This window comes from Erythrolamprus reginae, chromosome 8, assembly GCF_031021105.1.
Source record: "Erythrolamprus reginae isolate rEryReg1 chromosome 8, rEryReg1.hap1, whole genome shotgun sequence".
Lineage (NCBI taxonomy): Eukaryota > Metazoa > Chordata > Lepidosauria > Squamata > Dipsadidae > Erythrolamprus > Erythrolamprus reginae.
This window is the reverse complement of record NC_091957.1, coordinates 21,049,690-21,067,089: the sequence shown is the minus strand read 5'-3', so window position 1 is coordinate 21,067,089 and position 17,400 is coordinate 21,049,690. Positions and strand designations below refer to the sequence as shown.

Below are 17,400 nucleotides of genomic sequence, written 5' to 3'. Positions count from 1 at the left end.
GAGACAGAAAGAGTGGAGAGAGAAACAGAGAGGAAAGAAAGGGAGAGAGAAAGAGCGGAGAGAGAAACAGAGAGGAGAGAAAGGGAGAGAGAAAGAGCGGAGAGAGAAACAGAGAGGAGAGAAAGGGAGAGAGAAAGAGTGGAGAGAGAAACAGAGAGGAAAGAAAGGGAGACAGAAAGAGCGGAGAGAGAAACAGAGAGGAGAGAAAGGGAGACAGAAAGAGTGGAGAGAGAAACAGAGAGGAAAGAAAGGGAGACAGAAAGAGTGGAGAGCGAAACAGAGAGGAGAGAAAGGGAGAGAGAAAGAGCGGAGAGAGAAACAGAGAGGAGAGAAAGGGAGACAGAAAGAGCGGAGAGAGAAACAGAGGAAAGAAAGGGAGACAGAAAGAGCGCAGAGAGAAACAGAGAGGAGAGAAAGGGAGAGGGAAAGAGCAGAGAGAGAAACAGAGAGGAGAGAAAGGGAGAGAAAAAAAGCAGAGAGAGAAACAGAGAGGAGAGAAAGGGAGAGAGAGAGAAATAGAGAAACAGAAAGAGAAACAGGACAGTCAAGGAAAGTCCGTGGCTTAAGGTGGGTCTTCCAGAGTCTCAGGCTGGTATCTACAGGGCCTCAAGCCTCTTTCAGGAAAACCAACATATTCCATATTTATCCCGATGGATCCTGAATTGAGGGAATAGCCCATTTGGTATGACCGTTGCTTCCCACTGTTGACCTAAACCAGTGGTTCTCAACCTGGGGGTTGGGACCCCTTTGGGGGGTCAGATGACCATTTCACAGGGGTCACCTAAGAAGACCCTGGGAAAAGACAAATTTTCCATGGTGTTAGGAACTAAAGCTTCTATTCTGGCGCCTTGGAACGTATTTTTACAATCCGACCAATCAGGCGTTTATACAATGGGGGTGTCCCGCTGACCTTCCTGCCAATCAGCTTCAAGCTCTGTTGGGAGAATTGGTGCTCGACTTATGATTGGGGGTCACCACAAACATAAGGAACTGTATTTAGGGTTTGCGGCATTAGAAAGGTTGAGAACCACTGCTTTAGAGCTTGTTGGTCAAATCTCTTTTTTTAATTAAAAAACCCCTCCAATGTTGCAGCACTCACAACTCCCGGAGGCAAGTTATCCCAGCGATCAATTGTTCTGACGGTCTCTCGTATTTCTGCATTGGATCTCTCATTGATTAGTTTCCATTCATTGCTTCTTGTCCTGTCCTCAGGTGCTTTGGTTAATAGATTGGTTCTCTTTTCTCTGTGACAGCCCCCCCCCCAAGTACTGGAAGAATGGTATCATGTCACCCCTAGTCCTTTCTCTGTTATTAGCCTAGACCAGTGCTTCTCAATTATTTACTGTTATATCCCCCACCCAGGAAGAAGTAAACATTTCGCACACACAACCCAACTCTCCGATCTAGGCCCCAATGGAATGTTAGTGTTAATATTTATTATTTTAATTATCCTAAGCTACAAGCAGACTATTGGTTGGGAAAGGCTACTCTGCCCACCTACCTGAGAGTAATTTAATTTTAATTTCATTTATTAGATTTGAATGCCGCCCCTCTCCGAAAACTCGGGGTGGCTCACAACAATAATAAACAATGTACAAATCCAATATTTAAAACACAATTTAAAAAACCCTTATAATAAAATAATCACACAACCCAATCGAACTATACATAAATAAAAAATAGGGGAGATGTCAATTTCCCCATGCCTGGCAACCAAGGTGAGTTTTCAACAACCTGCAAAAGGCGAGGAGGGTGGGGGCAGTTCTGATCTCCGGGGGGAGTTGATTCCAGAGGGCCGGGGCCACCACAGAGAAGACTCTTTCCCTGGGCCCTGCCAGATGACATTGCTTAGTCGACAGGACCCGGAGAAGATCCACTCTGTGGGACCTAATCAGCCGCTGGGATTCGTGCGGCAGAAGGCGGTCCTGGAGGTATTCTGGTCCGAGTAACTCACTCAGGGGAGCTCATTTTGGTTAGGCAGACATAGGCTAGCATGGTTAGGGCCCTCTTTTGACATGGGGCCAGGCCAGCTTAATCAACCCGATGTTTGGGCCATAAGCACCGTCTCTGCTGGGCATTCCCAGCGAATGGTGTGGAAGGAGGCTTTAGGGTGCCGTTCGAAGCCTTCGCCCAGCTGCAGAGGATGCTCCTCCTTGTCCAGCAGGTGGTTTAGCCTGCCGTTCATGGCTACCACGGCGCCCGCCGAGAATAATAAGAACGCATGCAGCTGCCCCGCCTGGCCACCTTTTCTTCTGGGCTTGGAGGATTTGCAAAGTTGGTTAGAGAAATCGGGAGAACTCTTGAATTAAACTCTGGTTCCTGTTGCTTTCCCTCTCAGCCATTGTCCAGAACACATATGGCCTTCGGCAAGCGATGAGGTGGAGAAGAAATCTATTTTCTACCCATCAAGCGAGCAAGATGAACCTGCAGAAAAGGACGCCAGGCCTTCCCAAAGCCGGCCCCCCTCACGACCTGCAAATAAAGGAATGCCGGTCAGAATGGCGTCCATCCCCGGGTCACTCAGTACCTGCGGACCAAGCAGCAGTGAGCAGGTGGGAGCCCCAGATCTTCAGGTCTGTTCCAGGTTGGGCTTGGGACTCCCTAATGTAACCTTGGGGAAAAAGGACGAAGGTGTAGAGTCCGTCCAAGGTCTGGATGAAGCCCCAAGCCCCAATGAAGCAGGCGGTGAGACAGTGGCGGGAGGAAAACAGGCCCAGAGAGAAGCGGGCAAGGCAGATCCGGTGAAGACCCACCCAGAAGATCAAGGCCGGGATACTCCTGACTCAGACAGCGACTTGGCCCAGACTTCCAGTTGCAAGGTAAAGTCCAGCGGGGTCGGAAAATGGAAAAAGGACCCGAAGTCCAGAACTCGAGACGTTCTGTGCCCTGATGGACCGCCACCACTAGCCTCAGGTGAATCAGACAGCTTTCCTGCCAGCTAGGAGCAGACATGACTTGACTTGTGGGCCTGCTGCCCATGAAATCCCAGATCCTCTCCATACTTGAGAAATAGACATGCATTCTCTTCCCTCCAAGCTGTTGCCTTCCTCTTTTCCGCAATGCCCTAGAGCAGTGATGCGAACCTTTTTTTTGCTCAGGTGCCAAAATGTGTGCGATAACCTGCATGTGTCCCTGCCCATATTCATAATGCAGTGCCCCCCTCCCCTGAGTGCACAACCTCCCCATGCTGCCACGCTGCTCATGCGCGCAGACCTCAATGAAGCCTCTGGACTTCCAGGAGGCCTGTTGGACCTTTTTTTTTTGCCCTCCCCAGGCTTCAGGAAAGCCTCCGGAGCCTTTGGATGGTGAAAAACAGGCCCAAGGACCCAACTGGAAGTTTGGAAACAAGCTTTATGCCGTCTCCAGGCTTTCTGTTGAAGCCTGAGGGCAAAAAATGGCCCAATGGCCCAATAGAATTCATTTTCCAACCTCCAATAGGGCCGTTCCACTTCATGCTTAGTCCTCTAGATTTGTAGATATACCCAGTCCAGTGGATTTGTAGATATACCTAGTCCCTGGATTTGTAGATATACCTAGTCCCCTGGATTTGTAGATATACCTAATCCCCTGGATTTGTAGATATACCTAGTCCCTTGGATTTGTAGATATACCTAATCCCCTGGATTTGTAGATAAGCCTAGTCCCCTGGATTTGTAGTTATACCTAGTCCCCTGGATTTGTAGATATACCTAGTCCCTTGGATTTGTAGATATACCTAATCCCCTGGATTTGTAGATATACCTAGTCCCCTGGATTTGTAGATATACCTAATCCCTTGGATTTATAGATATACCTAATCCCCTGGATTTGTAGATATACCTAGTCCCTTGGATTTGTAGATATACCTAGTCCCTTGGATTTATAGATATACCTAGTCCCTTGGATTTGTAGATATACCTAGTCCCTTGGATTTGTAGATATATTTAATCCCCTGGATTTGTAGATATACCTAGTCCCCTGGATTTGTAGATATACCTAGTCCCCTGATTTATAGATATACCTAGTCCCCTGGATTTGTAGATATACCTAGTCCCCTGGATTTTTAGATAAATCCAATCCCCTGGATTTGTAGATATACCTAGTCCACTGGACAATTTTTTTAAAAAAAATTAAATTTAAGTCCAGCCCCAATCATTTCACCTGAAGAGGGCCTGCAGGTAGTCCTTGATTTTTTGAACAGTTCCTTAGTGACCGCTCCAAGTTATGACGGCACTTGAAATAAAGTGACTTACGATTGTTTTTTTTCACACTTTCGGCTGCTGCAGTAGCATCCCAGCTATCGTTCAGATGCTTGGCAATCTGAACAATGACCTTGCCGTATCCCGGGGTCATGGGATGGCCCTTTTGGCAACTTTTTGACAAGCAAATTCAATGGGGAAGACAGGTTCCCTTAACAACCATGCTTTGAACTTAACCCCTGCCTGTGATCTACTTAACGGCCGTGGCCAGAAAGGTCATAAAATGGGGCAGAACTCACCCAACAAATTCCTCACTTAACAACGGAAATGTTGGACTCCATTGTTGTTGTAAGTCAAGGACTGCCTGTATTTCAGAGGTATTTGATTTGACAGTCAGCTAAACAAGAGGATAGCCCTCTCTCTCCCTCTCTCTCTCTCTCTCACTTGTAAGCATGTGGTTAAAGTGAAATCATCCTGGCGAATCTCATAAAAAGAAGAAATTAGGGAAAAGGAAAGACCTATTAAAAACCTTGGCTCCCTTAGCAGGCAATTTGGCTGGAGGCAAAACTCAGTTGCATAAATAAGAAGCAAATTAAATGGAAGGGAAAGGTTAAAAAGAACACACACAGACACACAAATATTTGTATGCTATAAAAAAATACCAGCTCGAGGTAGGGGAATATCCTGTGATTTTGTTTTGCTGGCATTGCCAATGGTTAATTGTCCCACTGCAGCTCTAACGATAAATTTGAGATGGCAAAATCAGGCGTAGATTACAGAGCAGAGCGGATGTTTGAATAAAAGGATGGCATTTCAAAATATCTGGCAATGAATAGATATCTGGAGTAGTATTACGTCAAACACACACACATTATCTCGTTATTTGTAATCAGGTCTGCTTTTCATTGCGGCAACACTGGAAGTTTATAAGAAGAAATTGGATAAGCATTTGTCTGAAGTGGTCTAAGGATTCCTGCCTAAGGAGGGGGATGGACTAGAAGACCTCCAAGGTCCCAACTCTGTCTTTTCTCATTCTATTCTATTCTATTTCATTCTTTCTTTATCCTATCCTATCCTGCTGTTCTGTCCTGTCCTGTCTTATCCCATCCCATTCCATTCCATCCCATCCCACTCCATCCCATTCCACTCCATTCCATTCCATTCTATTCTATTCTATTTCATTCTTTCTTTATCCTATCCTATCCTGCTGTTCTGTCCTGTCCTGTCCTGTCCCATTCCATCCCATCCCATCCCACTCCATCCCATTCCACTCCATTCCATTCCATTCTATTCTATTCTATTTCATTCTTTCTTTATCCTATCCTATCCTACATTCTATTCTATCCTATTCTATCCTATTTTATCCTGTCCTGTCCTGTTCTATTCTATTCTATTCTTTCTTTATCCTATCCTATCCTGCATTCTATCCTATTCTATCCCATCCCACTCCATTCCATTCTGTTCTGTTCTGTTCTATTCTATTTTATTCTTTCTTTATCCTATCCTATCCTTCTATTCTATTATATTCTATTCTATCCCATCCCATTCTATTCTATTCTATTTCATTCTTTCTTTATCCTATCCTATCCTATTCTGCATTCTATTATATCCTATTCTATCCTATTTTATCCTGTCCTGTCCTGTCCTGTCCTATTCTATTCTATTCTATTCTATTCTTCAGTGCTTTTCCTGGATACAGAGCACTTAAATTTGCAAAAAACCCAAGAGTCTAAAATGGCAACAGGGTTTCCCTCCTTTTGAAAAACATTTACACCCACAATTTACACCCACAATTGAACCCAAAATTTCTGTTGTTGAGGGAAACAGTTGTTAAGTGAATTTTGCCCCATTTCACTCTCACTGTTCTTAAGAGAATCACCGAGGTTGTTAAGTTAGTGACAAAGTTGTTAAGTGAATCTGGCTTTCCCCCCTTGACTTTTGCTTGTCAGAAGTTTGCAAAAGAGAATCCCCTGAGCCCAGGACACTGTGACCAACCGCTCACAGATGGGTTTTAGCAGGTTCTGACCAGTTCCAGAGAACCGGTAACGGAGATTTTGAGTAGTTTAGAGCAGTGTTTCCCAACCTTGGCAATTTGAAGATATTTGGACTTCAACTCCCAGAATTCCCCAGCCAGCGAATGCTGGCTGGGGAATTCTGGGAGTTGAAGTCCAGATGTCTTCAAGTTGCCAAATTTGGGACACACTGGTTTAGAGAACCGGTAAAATAAAACAAAACACCAAACCTGACCACAGTTACCCCTGGGTACTTATTAACATATGTGGTGATGTACGAAAGCAAGAAAATATTGGATGAAAATACACACATGGTTGGAAAAGATGATTAAGCAACATATAGATTTAAAGCCAAAAATATTTGTGTTAGGTATAATCAATGGTGGGTTTCAGCAGGTTCTGACCCGTTCTGAGGAACCGGTAGTGGAAATTTGGAGTAGTTCGGAGAACCGGCAAATACCGCCTCTGCCTGGCCCTGCCCCCATCTATTCTCTGCCTCCCAAGTCCCGGCTGATTGGGAGGAAATGGGGATTTTGCTGTATCCTTCCCCTGTCACGCCCACCAAGCCACACCCACCAAGCCACACCCACAGAGCTGATAGTAAAAAAAATTGAATCCCACCACTGGCGACCATGATAAATATCCTGTCAGGCTGAAGCCATCTTTTTGAGTTAGAGACTTTGGCCTGCCACAAGTAGAATAGTACCATGGGAATTGGGGTGGGGTGGTTACATGAGGGGGGAAAGGTGCTGGCCACAACAAACTCCTTCCAGAAGATTCAAGGTCATCCTTTGTTCAGCACTAGCCGGAAGTACAGGAAAGGATCGTGGACGTTCAGAGAAATGGAATGGTCCACGTGATGAACTTGTGGGTGTGGGGATGAAGGATGAACCTTAACCTGGGTGGGGGAACTGTAGGGAAAGTTAGTATCGGTTTGAACACAGTTCGTATCCCACATGCCTCTATTAATAAATTGGAACTTGGAAGAAGGCCAAGGGTTGGACTCTGATTTATTTCTCGGATGTTTATTGAGACGCCGACATATGAGTCGGTTGCCAAGCGTCGGAATTGTGATCGCGTAACCATGAGGATGCCGCGATGGACGGTCATATATCACCTTTTTTGACTGCCGTCGTAACATTTTAACAGTCACTGAACTGTTGCAAGTCAAGGATTACTTATAAAATGAATGTGACTCCCCTTTTTAAAAAAAATTAAGACAGCCTCCATGATCTACCAGCCCTTGAAAACAATCAATGCAAAGAATGGCATTCTCACCTCGTGTCTCGTTGCCACTTCTCCTGGGGCACTCATCTGCCAAAATAATAACTCTGAAAAATAAAATAAACTAATCAAAAGCTTACTTATTCTTTTTAGGAAGGGCCTGATTATCGCTAAAACCACCCAGCGATGCCATTTGGAGCCCATCAAAAGGTTAAATGCTCATCTTTATATATTGCAAGACAGTTCAGTTTCTTCACCATTGGTATCTTCCATCCTAAATCCATTTTTCCACTGGCTTCTCGCAAATGTCATTTCTGTCTTTTCCTGGAAGTTGGGAGGGCAGAGTTAGCAAGCATTTTAGCCTTCTCAAACACTGGGGGGGGGGGGGGGGGATTCCAGTTTTCCCAAATCTCAAACAATCTAAAAAACGCACACTGTAATAGCCGAAGAAGCAATATTAAGTTAAATAAGATTAATGAGATACATTTCAATACCTACATAGTTTGCATAGCCGATTTCTTAAACTCTCGTTGGAGATGCTTGGCTGCAAACAGACTTCATCAGTTCCGCAGCAATCCCTTCCTGATATTTTATCCTTCTTGACATTCAAGAAGAGGAAAGAATGACTTCAGAAAAAAAAATATTTTTTATTCATTCCACAATGCCTTGGAACACTTCTGTTGTCAGAATTCGATCTCGAAACTGCAGCTACTTCTCCACCCTGCCAAATTCAGTCTCTGTCTATGCATGGCGCCCACGCTGGTTTATTTGAAAAGTCTCTCTCCATCAAAACAACTATTTGGTCAAAGCTCCAGCCGAGCTGTACGCAAGTCACAACTTCACATCTGAATGGCGACTCTTCACTGTTTCTTTTTGGCTCCTGAAATCACATTTCCAGCTTTAAAAGATTCGAATCGGTACCTGGAGTTTTGCAGAATTGAAAGAAACCGCTGGTAGCCGAGCGATGTATCACTTCAGCTCTTCTGCTTTACAAATTCAGGATGCAGAGACTTTTTTTTTCCCTGGTGCCATCCAAAACTACCGCATTTTTCAGAGTATAAGACCCAACGGAGTATAAGACGCACCTTAGTTTCTGGGGAGGAAAATAGGGGGGGAAATCTGTCTAACAGGTATTCATCTGGCTAACATCTTTAGTCTGCTCAGCTTCGGCACATTATTTTATCCCCTAATTAGGGCTTTAAAAAAAACTTTATTCAGTGCGAGTAGTAATGAAAAAAAACGCTGCAAAGACTTAGGGTTGGAAAAACATTCTTTGGAGGGAGTAGCAATGAAAAAGACTGCAAGCTGTGAAGATCATTAGCACCTTGTTAGGGGTGGAAAAAACATTCTTTGGAGCGATCAGCAATGAAAAAAAAGCCTACAAGCTGGTAAGAGTCGGGAAGATCGTTAGCACCTTGTTAGGGCTGGAAACAACATTCTTTGGAGCAATTAGCAATGCGAGTTGGGAAGATCGTTAGCATATTGTTAGGGCTGGAAACAACATTCTTCAGAGCAATTAGCAATGTGAGCCAAGAAGATTGTTAGCGTCTTGTTGGGGCTGGGAAAAAAGCTTCAAAAAAGCTACATTCAGAGTATAAGACGCACCCAAATTTTCAGGGGAATAAGATGTGTCTTACAGTATTTTCCTTAGATGTTCTGGCTATCGAATTTGAAGGCCTCCTTCCTGCCAAGCCCCCGCTTCACCTGTTGAGCTCCATAAACCCCTGCTGTTGGCCAACTGACCGGAATGTGGAAATGTGACATCACAGCCTCTCCATTGTGACCCGAGCGTAAGTCAGCTTCCAGAAGTATGGCTTCAGAGCAGGAAGTCGTTTCTACACCGACTCGCTGGGAACCAAGGATCTGCAAGAAGAAACTCCTTAGCTTCCCTCCCCGTTTGACTCTCCGAAGACCTGTGTGCTTCTCAGGTGCTCATCTCTTAACTATGCGGGAAAGAAACAAGGCGTGCTGGGCTGGGTGCGCAAAAATCAGATGAGGGAGGTAGAGAAAACCAAGGACAGGGGACTTGAAGGGAACTGTTAACATGCTTCTTGGAGTGTCGTCCATCCCAAGATTACCTGAACAGGTGCCCATTGTGCCAAGGGATAACCTGGGTTTAGGGATCGAGGGTAGCTAAAGAACCCCTATCTCCAGATGGTTATCAACTCCATCAGGAGGGCAGACTGGATGATACCGAACCTCACTTCCCAAAAACTACTTAAAGTTGGCCCGGCAAACTCCCAAGAGGACGTACATTTTAACTAATTTTGTGCCGTCTGATGAAGTTGCTTGGACGAGCAACAAAACATCTCTGATTCCACCAAGTTTGGGCCAGTTGATAGGATCCAACCATTAGATACCTTTTTGGTCTTCATTGACATCTTGCGTTTTCTCATTTGTGGCCGCCAGTTGTCCCGCCGGTGTACCTGAGATGTAACTGTCCAGCCCACCCCATGCCTTTCCCAAAAGATCCCTTCTCGCAAGGTTGATTTTTAGAATCCGGTTCCAGATTCCCTCCATCATAGATGCTGCTGCTGTTGAGCAACGTCCTCACGGCTGTAACTGGGAGGGAAACCTGGATTAAAATCTGGTCCCCCCCATTACTGATCTGGTCTGGCTTTCAGGATGGATGAGCGAAAGACCGCTGGATGGCAATGAACGAGCAGCTGCCCTACGTTTAGGCTTCCGTTGGTTCCCATACTACAACGAAGCAGGCGAGCCCAGCCCTCGACGGGTGACAAAGCTGCCCAAAAGACGCCCGGGGCAGAGTCATCCAAGAGTTCAAAACATCACACACCATCAGCAAGGAGGTGAGGTGGGTTTTATTATTTTTGGAAGCAAAGCAGAAGAAGGCACGTAGCTCAAAAGAGTGGAACAATTATAAACTAACCTAGTTAATGTGAGCCGAGTGTGATTTTTTGGGTAGATTCAGAAAAGGGAACTAACTGGGTAAGCTGGAGTGAATCCACAGATTGAAAGAGAGGACAGATAGTCCATGCCTTATGACAGTGATGGCAAACTTATGGTACGGGTGCCACAGGTGGCACGTGGAGCCATATCTGCTAGCACGCGAGCCGTTGCCCTAGCTCAGCTCCAATATGCATGTGTGTGGTGGCCAGCTGATTTTTGGCTTCCAGAGAGCCTCCTGGAGATGGGGGAGGGCGTTTTTACCCTCCCCTGGCTCCAGGGAAGCCTTTGGAGCTTGGGCAGGGCGAACCACGGACCTACTAGACCCACCAGAAGTTTGGAAACAGGCCAGAGGGCCTTTGGAGGGGTGGGGGTGGAGGGAAACTATTTTTGCCCTCCCCAGGCATTGAATTATGGGTGTGGGCACTCCTGCATGTGCGATAACGCACACACACGCTCTTTTGGCACCCAAGGTAAAAAAGGTTTGCCTCCCCCTCGCTGTTCTACTTACCTTTGCAGGTGAGTATGATGGCTTCAAAATGCTCCTTTTCCAGGATTGCACAGTAGCTCTGCTTGAAGCAAACTGATAGCAGACTTCAGAGGATTTCACCCCTGCAAAGGGGGTCCCTTTTCTCCACTTTATTGGGGGCCGGCGAATTGCTGCTTCACCTTTTTACCTTCCCTGCTCCTTGCCAAGGATTGGACGGTTGACTGTTAAGGATTGTGCAGAGTGATCCCTGAGTTATCAAAGATACACATACACAGAGGAACTGTGGAGCTCTAGCAGATATCCAGCTGATAGCACATAGATACAAGTAATGGTTCAGTAATACAACCCAGATACATTAAGTGTCTAACACATTATTTCCTTTGGTAAATATCTCAGTCAAGAACAGTCCTAGTCGTGCACAATTAAATCAGTCAATGCATATAGAAAACTAAAAGTCTTACTTTTTCAGCTTACAAAGACATAAACCATCATTTCAACACACAATTCTTACTACAGCATAGTCACAAAGATACAACAGAAATAGCAGAGAATAGCCGAGAGAGTGAATCATGCTTCTGGCGCCCTCTTATGGCAATCTGTAACACTAGCAAAGCAATAGTGTTCTATACATATAAGCATGCAATATATACTGTATTGCCAAACCCAACTAGTTATGAACATCGTACTAACAGGACTAGAGGACCTCTTGGGACCTACAAGCTCTAGGATTCTCTTGATTGGTTTTTCTTCTTTTTGACTGAGGCACAAGAAACCAGGGAAGCATGCTGGCAGGATCCTAATCTCCTTCTCTTCACAGAAACCAAGGCCATAGAAAACAGGCGGCAGAAATACAGAGCTCTTTTTCCAAACCAGGCCTTGAAGCAGTGGAAGTCATTCAAGCAAAGCGGTAGGAATTTGGTGCATCCCACCCACCCCTCTCCTTCACCCTCTTCCAAAGTCTCTCCAGTCTGGCACTGATGCAGCTTTGGGGAGGGAAAGAACACTCCCCCACCCCCACTCAAATTCCAAGGAGGGGTGAGCAATGCTTTAGTGGGCTGCTGGCCCCACTTGATATTTGGGGAAATGGGGGCTGCATTGATGAAATGGCATGTGAGAATGACCTTGGGATGCTGGCTAGGCAACGGTCAGATAAGGGACAGCATAGCCCTCGGCTGTATAGCGGGTGGAGCAAGCACAGTTGTGTCCTCCATTGTATATCTGCTAGCTGTACCTTCACCCCTAAATCACACCTTTAATCCATTATGGATCCAGGGATCCACAATCCCTGGCATCTCACCACACTTGCAATATCAAATCCAGTTGTGATCCCCAATATAGCTCAGGGGCTAAGATGCGGAGCCTGCCAATCAGAAAGGTTGGCAGTTAGGTGGCTTTGAATCCCTCGCGCCACGGGATGAGCTCCTGTGACTTATCCTAGCTTCTGCCCACCTAGCAGTTCGAAAGCACTTTAAAAAATGCAAGTAGAAAAATGGGCACCACTTCTGGTGGCAAGGTAACAACGTTCCGTGCACCTTTGGCTTTTAGTCATGCTAGCCACATGACCACGGAGACATTTTCGGACAGCACTTGCTCTTTGGCTTTAAAACGGAGATGAGCACTGCCCCCTAGAGTCTGGAACAACTGGCATATATGTGCAGGGGAATCTTTACCTTTAATATTAAGAGAGGGAGTTAAGGGAGGGAGGGAGGAAGGGAGGAAGGAAGGAAGGAAGGAATGGGAAGAAAGAGAGAGAAAGAAAAGAAAGAAAGAAAGAAAGAAAGAAAGAAAGAAAGAAAGAAAGAAAGAAAGAAAGAAAGAGAAAGGAGAATTGTGGCTGGAGAATTCTGAGAACTTTCGGAAGGGTGCTAAGGATGGGGAACCAGTCCCTTGGCACCCACGGATGAGTCTTTCTCCTAAAAAAGCCAGCTTTCCACAACCGTCCCCTCTCCAACACCCTCCGTTCCTTCCAATGGACCCAAGAGGGTTTACACCTCCTCCTTCTCATTCCAGGGGTGCCCAGAGTCGCCGAAGGGAAGTTCACATATGAATTCAGATCAAAGAAGCCCAGAACCATCCTGAATGCGGCGCTCCGAATGAGTCATCTGGAAGAGAAGAGAAACGAAGAAGGCCCAGGATTGGGGCCGTTCTTTTACATCGGCGGAGCAAATGGGGTTGATATGTAAGGCCTTTGGTAGCCCCCCCCCAACCCTTGAGGAAGAATTCTACATCACAGAGGGGGTTGTCCTAGACCAGTGATGGCGAACTGGAAATTTGGAAAAACAGACTTCCAAATTTGCCCGTTGTGCTGTCTTTTGAAGTCCGGGTCTTCCTGAAGCCTCCAGAGTGCAAAAAACAGCACAACAGGCAAATCGGAAGCCTGTTTTTCTGAACTTCCGGTTTGCCCATTGGGCCATTTATTTTGCACTTGGGAGCTTAACCCTAACCCTAACCCTCCCTGAAGCTTCCGGAGGGTGAAATGGCCTCCCCCAAGCCCAAAAATCATAGCGCAACACCTTGCGTGACCACTGATATGGCTCTGCCTGCTACCGGTGGCACGTGTGCCATAGGTTTTCCATCAAGGCCCTAGATGGCCTTTGCAGAGGCATCTGAGGACTTGGAGCTTAGGAAGCAAAAGGGTTTGGGAGTGACTGGCTATTACACATAGTCTTCAGCTGACACCCAATTTGTTTAGTGACCGAAGTCACAATGGCAATGAAAAAAGTGGCCGATCCCCTTATTGTCGCTGCAGTGGCGTCCTCGTGCTGCAGCGCAATCTGAATTTTAGATCACACAATCTAAATTTGGGCTGCTTGGCAGCTGGCAGATCTTTGTAACAAGTTGCACCGTCCCAGGTTTATGTGAAATTTCCCCCCCTTGTGTGACCTTCCCATCCGGCTTCGGATATGCAAAGATGATGAGAGAAGCCAGATTCGCTTAACGACTGCAGCATTCACTTAAGCAACCACAGCGATTTGCTTAACGACAGTGGCAAAAAAAAGGTTGCGAAATGGGAATGACAGCCTTGCTTAGCCGTGGAAATCTGGGGGCTTATTCATGGGTCGTAAGTTTGAGGACTGCCTGTATTTCTGGAGGGTTACCTTTTCGTCTTGCCTCCTGGTTTTCTCTCATGTAGCCTGACTAATTACTTCAAAAGTAAAGGGTGGCAACGGATTTATGACAACCGGAGGGATGACTACGTCTTAAAATGGTGCGAGACCAAGTTTCGGGACACCTATTGCAACTTCCGAGAAGGTATGGGCCGTGTTTCTGGTCAAGAGAAACTGGAAGAAACAATGGCAGATTCAGAATTTTGGGACGTCAAAGAGCAGAGTACCGATAGATAGAAAGAAAAAAATAATAGTTGTAGCTCAGAATTGAACTGTGGGGTCGTTGGTGCTCTTTGAACTTGGTTGTTTTGTCGCAGACATTTCATTACCAAACTAACTAACATCACCAGGGCTAGAAGAGTGTTCTGCCTGGCTTTTAGCCACCCACACGGACAGAACACATGACAGGGGAGCAATAAAACAAGAAGGTTTCTTTTATGTACAAAGGCTAAATGCCTGTTTGAATTCAAGACCAATACTGATTTACAAGTCCAGAAGGTCAGGGTTACTCACTCAAAGTCCACCTAATACGTCCAACCACAACAGAGAGGAGGAGGATTGTGGTGTCCTTGGTGTCCTTGAGTTCAACTGTTTGCTTTCAAGAAGTTTCATTACCAAACTAGGTAACATCCTCAGGGCTAGGAGGGAGTGGAGAGGAGGAGGACTGTGAGCTTGGCTGTTTGCTTTCAAGACCTTTCATTACCCAACTAGGTAACATCATCAGGGCTAGAAGGGAGTGGGGGTTTTGGAGAGGAGGAGGGCTGCGAGATCCTCAGTGCTCTTGGAGTTTGGTTGCTTTCTTGTAGGTGTTTCGTGACCAACCACGTAACATCATCAGTGCTAGAAGGGAGTGGGATTTTTCAGAGGGCAGGGTTGTGGTGGTTCTTGATTATTTTCTTGCGGACATTTCCTTACCAAATTAGATAACCTTATCAGTGGGGTTTGAGGAGTGGAGGTGGAAGAGGTCTGTGCAGTCCTTGCTACTTTCGGAAGCTTGGTGGTTTTCCTGCAGGGGTTTCATGATCCATTCATATCGCATCAGTCCATCGTAACTTGGAATGGTCATTAAGTGACCAGTCATTAAACCAGGGCCTCCTGTAATGCCTTCTTCTTCGTCTTCTCTTCTGCCTGACCCCTTGCTTTTCTGCCCATTCAGGAGAGCAGCTTCTCTACCAGATCCCAAACAACAAGATCCTGACGACAAAGATCGGCCTGTTGACAAACCTCCGGGAATATGAGCGGGTGATGAAGAAGGTGGGCCAGACAGCCAAGTAAGCCCCTCACTCTCTTAGCCTTTTGGGGATCTCTCGAAAAGGTCCACGGGTGGGTTCCTCCTGTGAAGATCACTGACTGCCATAGCATCCATCTCAGAGTTCTCGGAGGTCAAAGGGGGTGGGTGGGTTAGGTTTTCCAAAACGGACATTAAAAACCACCAAGGACCTCGTGTTTTGACACAAGAAGACAGCATCATGTTCGGCTTGGGGGAAAACAATCCCATTAGCGTCAGGCACCAAAAACTAGATCCGCATGCGTAGATTTCAAAAACTCGACACTTTATTGTCCTGTGTCTATATTACAGGAATCTTCCCGCAGACTGGTAGATTCACCTGGGAAAGATTAGATAAGGCTCAAAGGCCTTGAGGGGATGGTCAGGCCTTGCTCTCTTATGTTTACACAAGGAAGTGTGGCGCGCAACCCTGGGGGGGGGGCACAGAGCAATGCCAGGAGTTGTGTGTGACCTCAGAGAACATAAGTGGTCCATCTCAATCGATTCCCCTGGACGGGGAGTGTTTTCACAGTTGCAAGCTGTTCCGAACCCAAAAGAGAAGGCAGCCAGGCGGGCTGGGGTGGCTGCGTGGGTTCTTGTTGTTTTAGGTGGGCGCCGTGGTAGCCATGAACGGCATGGCAAACCTGCTGCTGGACAAGGAAGAATGTCCTCTGCAGCTGGGCGAAAGCTTCGAACAGCACCCTAAAGCCTCCTTCCACACCTTTCGCTGGGAGTGCCCATCAGAGGTGGCGCTTAGGCAACTCCAAAACACTGGCTTGATTAAGCTGGCCTGGCCAAAAGAGGGCCCTAACCACAGTCACCTATGCCTGCCTAACCAAAAACAGGGTCCGCTGAGTTCAGTGTGACTTACTCCCAGGTAAGTGGGTAGAGCAGCCTTTCCCTGCCAATAGTTTGCTTGCAACTTAGAATAAGTCAAATAATAAATATTAACGCTAAAATTCCATTGGGGCCCAGATTGGAAAGTTGGGAGGTGCAAAATGTTTACTGCTTCCTGGCGGGGCATAACAGAAAATGAAAAGCATTGACGTAAGGAATACGGGCTAATTCCCTATTTGATCCTTCCTCTCATCAGGGACAGTTGCTCACCAATGTTGCACACAGATAGTATTCGACCTACAACAAGAAATTGAGCCCAAAATTCAGTAGCTTGGCAACCAACTCATGTTTATGACGATCGGCAGAGCCCCGTGGTGGTGGGGTGTCACACGATCTCCTTTTGCCACCTTCCGAAAGGCAAAAGTCCATGGGGTGACCAGATTCCCTTAACAACCAGGTTACTAACTCATCAAGTGCCAGTGGTTTGTTTTAACAAGCATGGCAAAAAAAGTTGCAAAATGAAGCAAAACTCACTTAGCAACAGAAATTTTAGGCTCAATTGCGGTTGTCAATCGAGGCTCGGCTTGGTTAACATTTTAAATGGAAGGCTACCTAGAGATGTAGGCTAGAACTGAAAATCCTTCTGGTTGAAAAAGCCAATTTTGTATTATTTTGGAGCTGTCAGGAACTCCTAACCCGGGTTCAGCAACCTTAAACACTCAAAGAGCCATTTCGAATTGTTTCCCACAGAAAAGAAAATACCGGGAACCACAAAAACCTTTTGACATCTAAAATGAAGATAACACTGCATATATCTTTTTTTTTAAGCTATATGCTATGTATTTTTATATATACATAAAAATTAACTATGCTGTATTGCATTTATGTAATCAATGAACTGCTATAGGGAAAACAAATTCTTTTTTCCGCATGCAGCAAAAACATTTTGAACTCCGGAAAAAAAAGATAGCTCAATAAATTGCGTGCTGGTGGGTGTCACCCAACAGCGATTATGATGCATGTTTTGAGCGACAAGGAGATGCAGCAGAGGGATGGAAGAGCTCTGATAGCCGGTGGTGTATTGGCATGGCTGCTATTGACCAGTGACATAAAATAACTTCACAATGTAAACTCAATTATCCACATGATGAGAATAAACAAGATTCCTAACTAAGGGCGAAACATGGTATTGAAATTATGTCCAATTATGTCCTTAAAACATTATATTGAAATTATGTCCAATTATGTCCTTAAAACATTACAGTATATTGAAATTATGTCCAACAGCAACGGATGGGAAATAATCACGGAGAGAAAACAATCTAGAATTAGGGGGAAATTTCCTGATAGTGAGAACAACGAGCGGCTTCAGAAGTTG

The 17,400-nt window shown here is 45.8% G+C and overlaps 1 protein-coding gene across 8 annotated transcripts in view; it reads left to right on the top strand.

Moving 5' to 3' along the window:
• The window catches only part of TTLL10 (tubulin tyrosine ligase like 10), a 175,697-nt gene that overhangs the window by 137,384 nt on the left and 20,913 nt on the right, over positions 1 to 17,400 (top strand). For all 8 annotated transcript variants that reach the window (XM_070759211.1, XM_070759217.1, XM_070759212.1 and 5 more), the window contains 5 exons: positions 2,339 to 2,913; positions 11,629 to 11,718; positions 12,822 to 12,990; positions 13,945 to 14,063; positions 15,075 to 15,189. In XM_070759211.1, the coding sequence (XP_070615312.1) occupies positions 2,339 to 2,913; positions 11,629 to 11,718; positions 12,822 to 12,990; positions 13,945 to 14,063; positions 15,075 to 15,189 (1,068 nt within the window). The remainder of the gene's footprint in view (positions 1 to 2,338; positions 2,914 to 11,628; positions 11,719 to 12,821; positions 12,991 to 13,944; positions 14,064 to 15,074; positions 15,190 to 17,400) is intronic.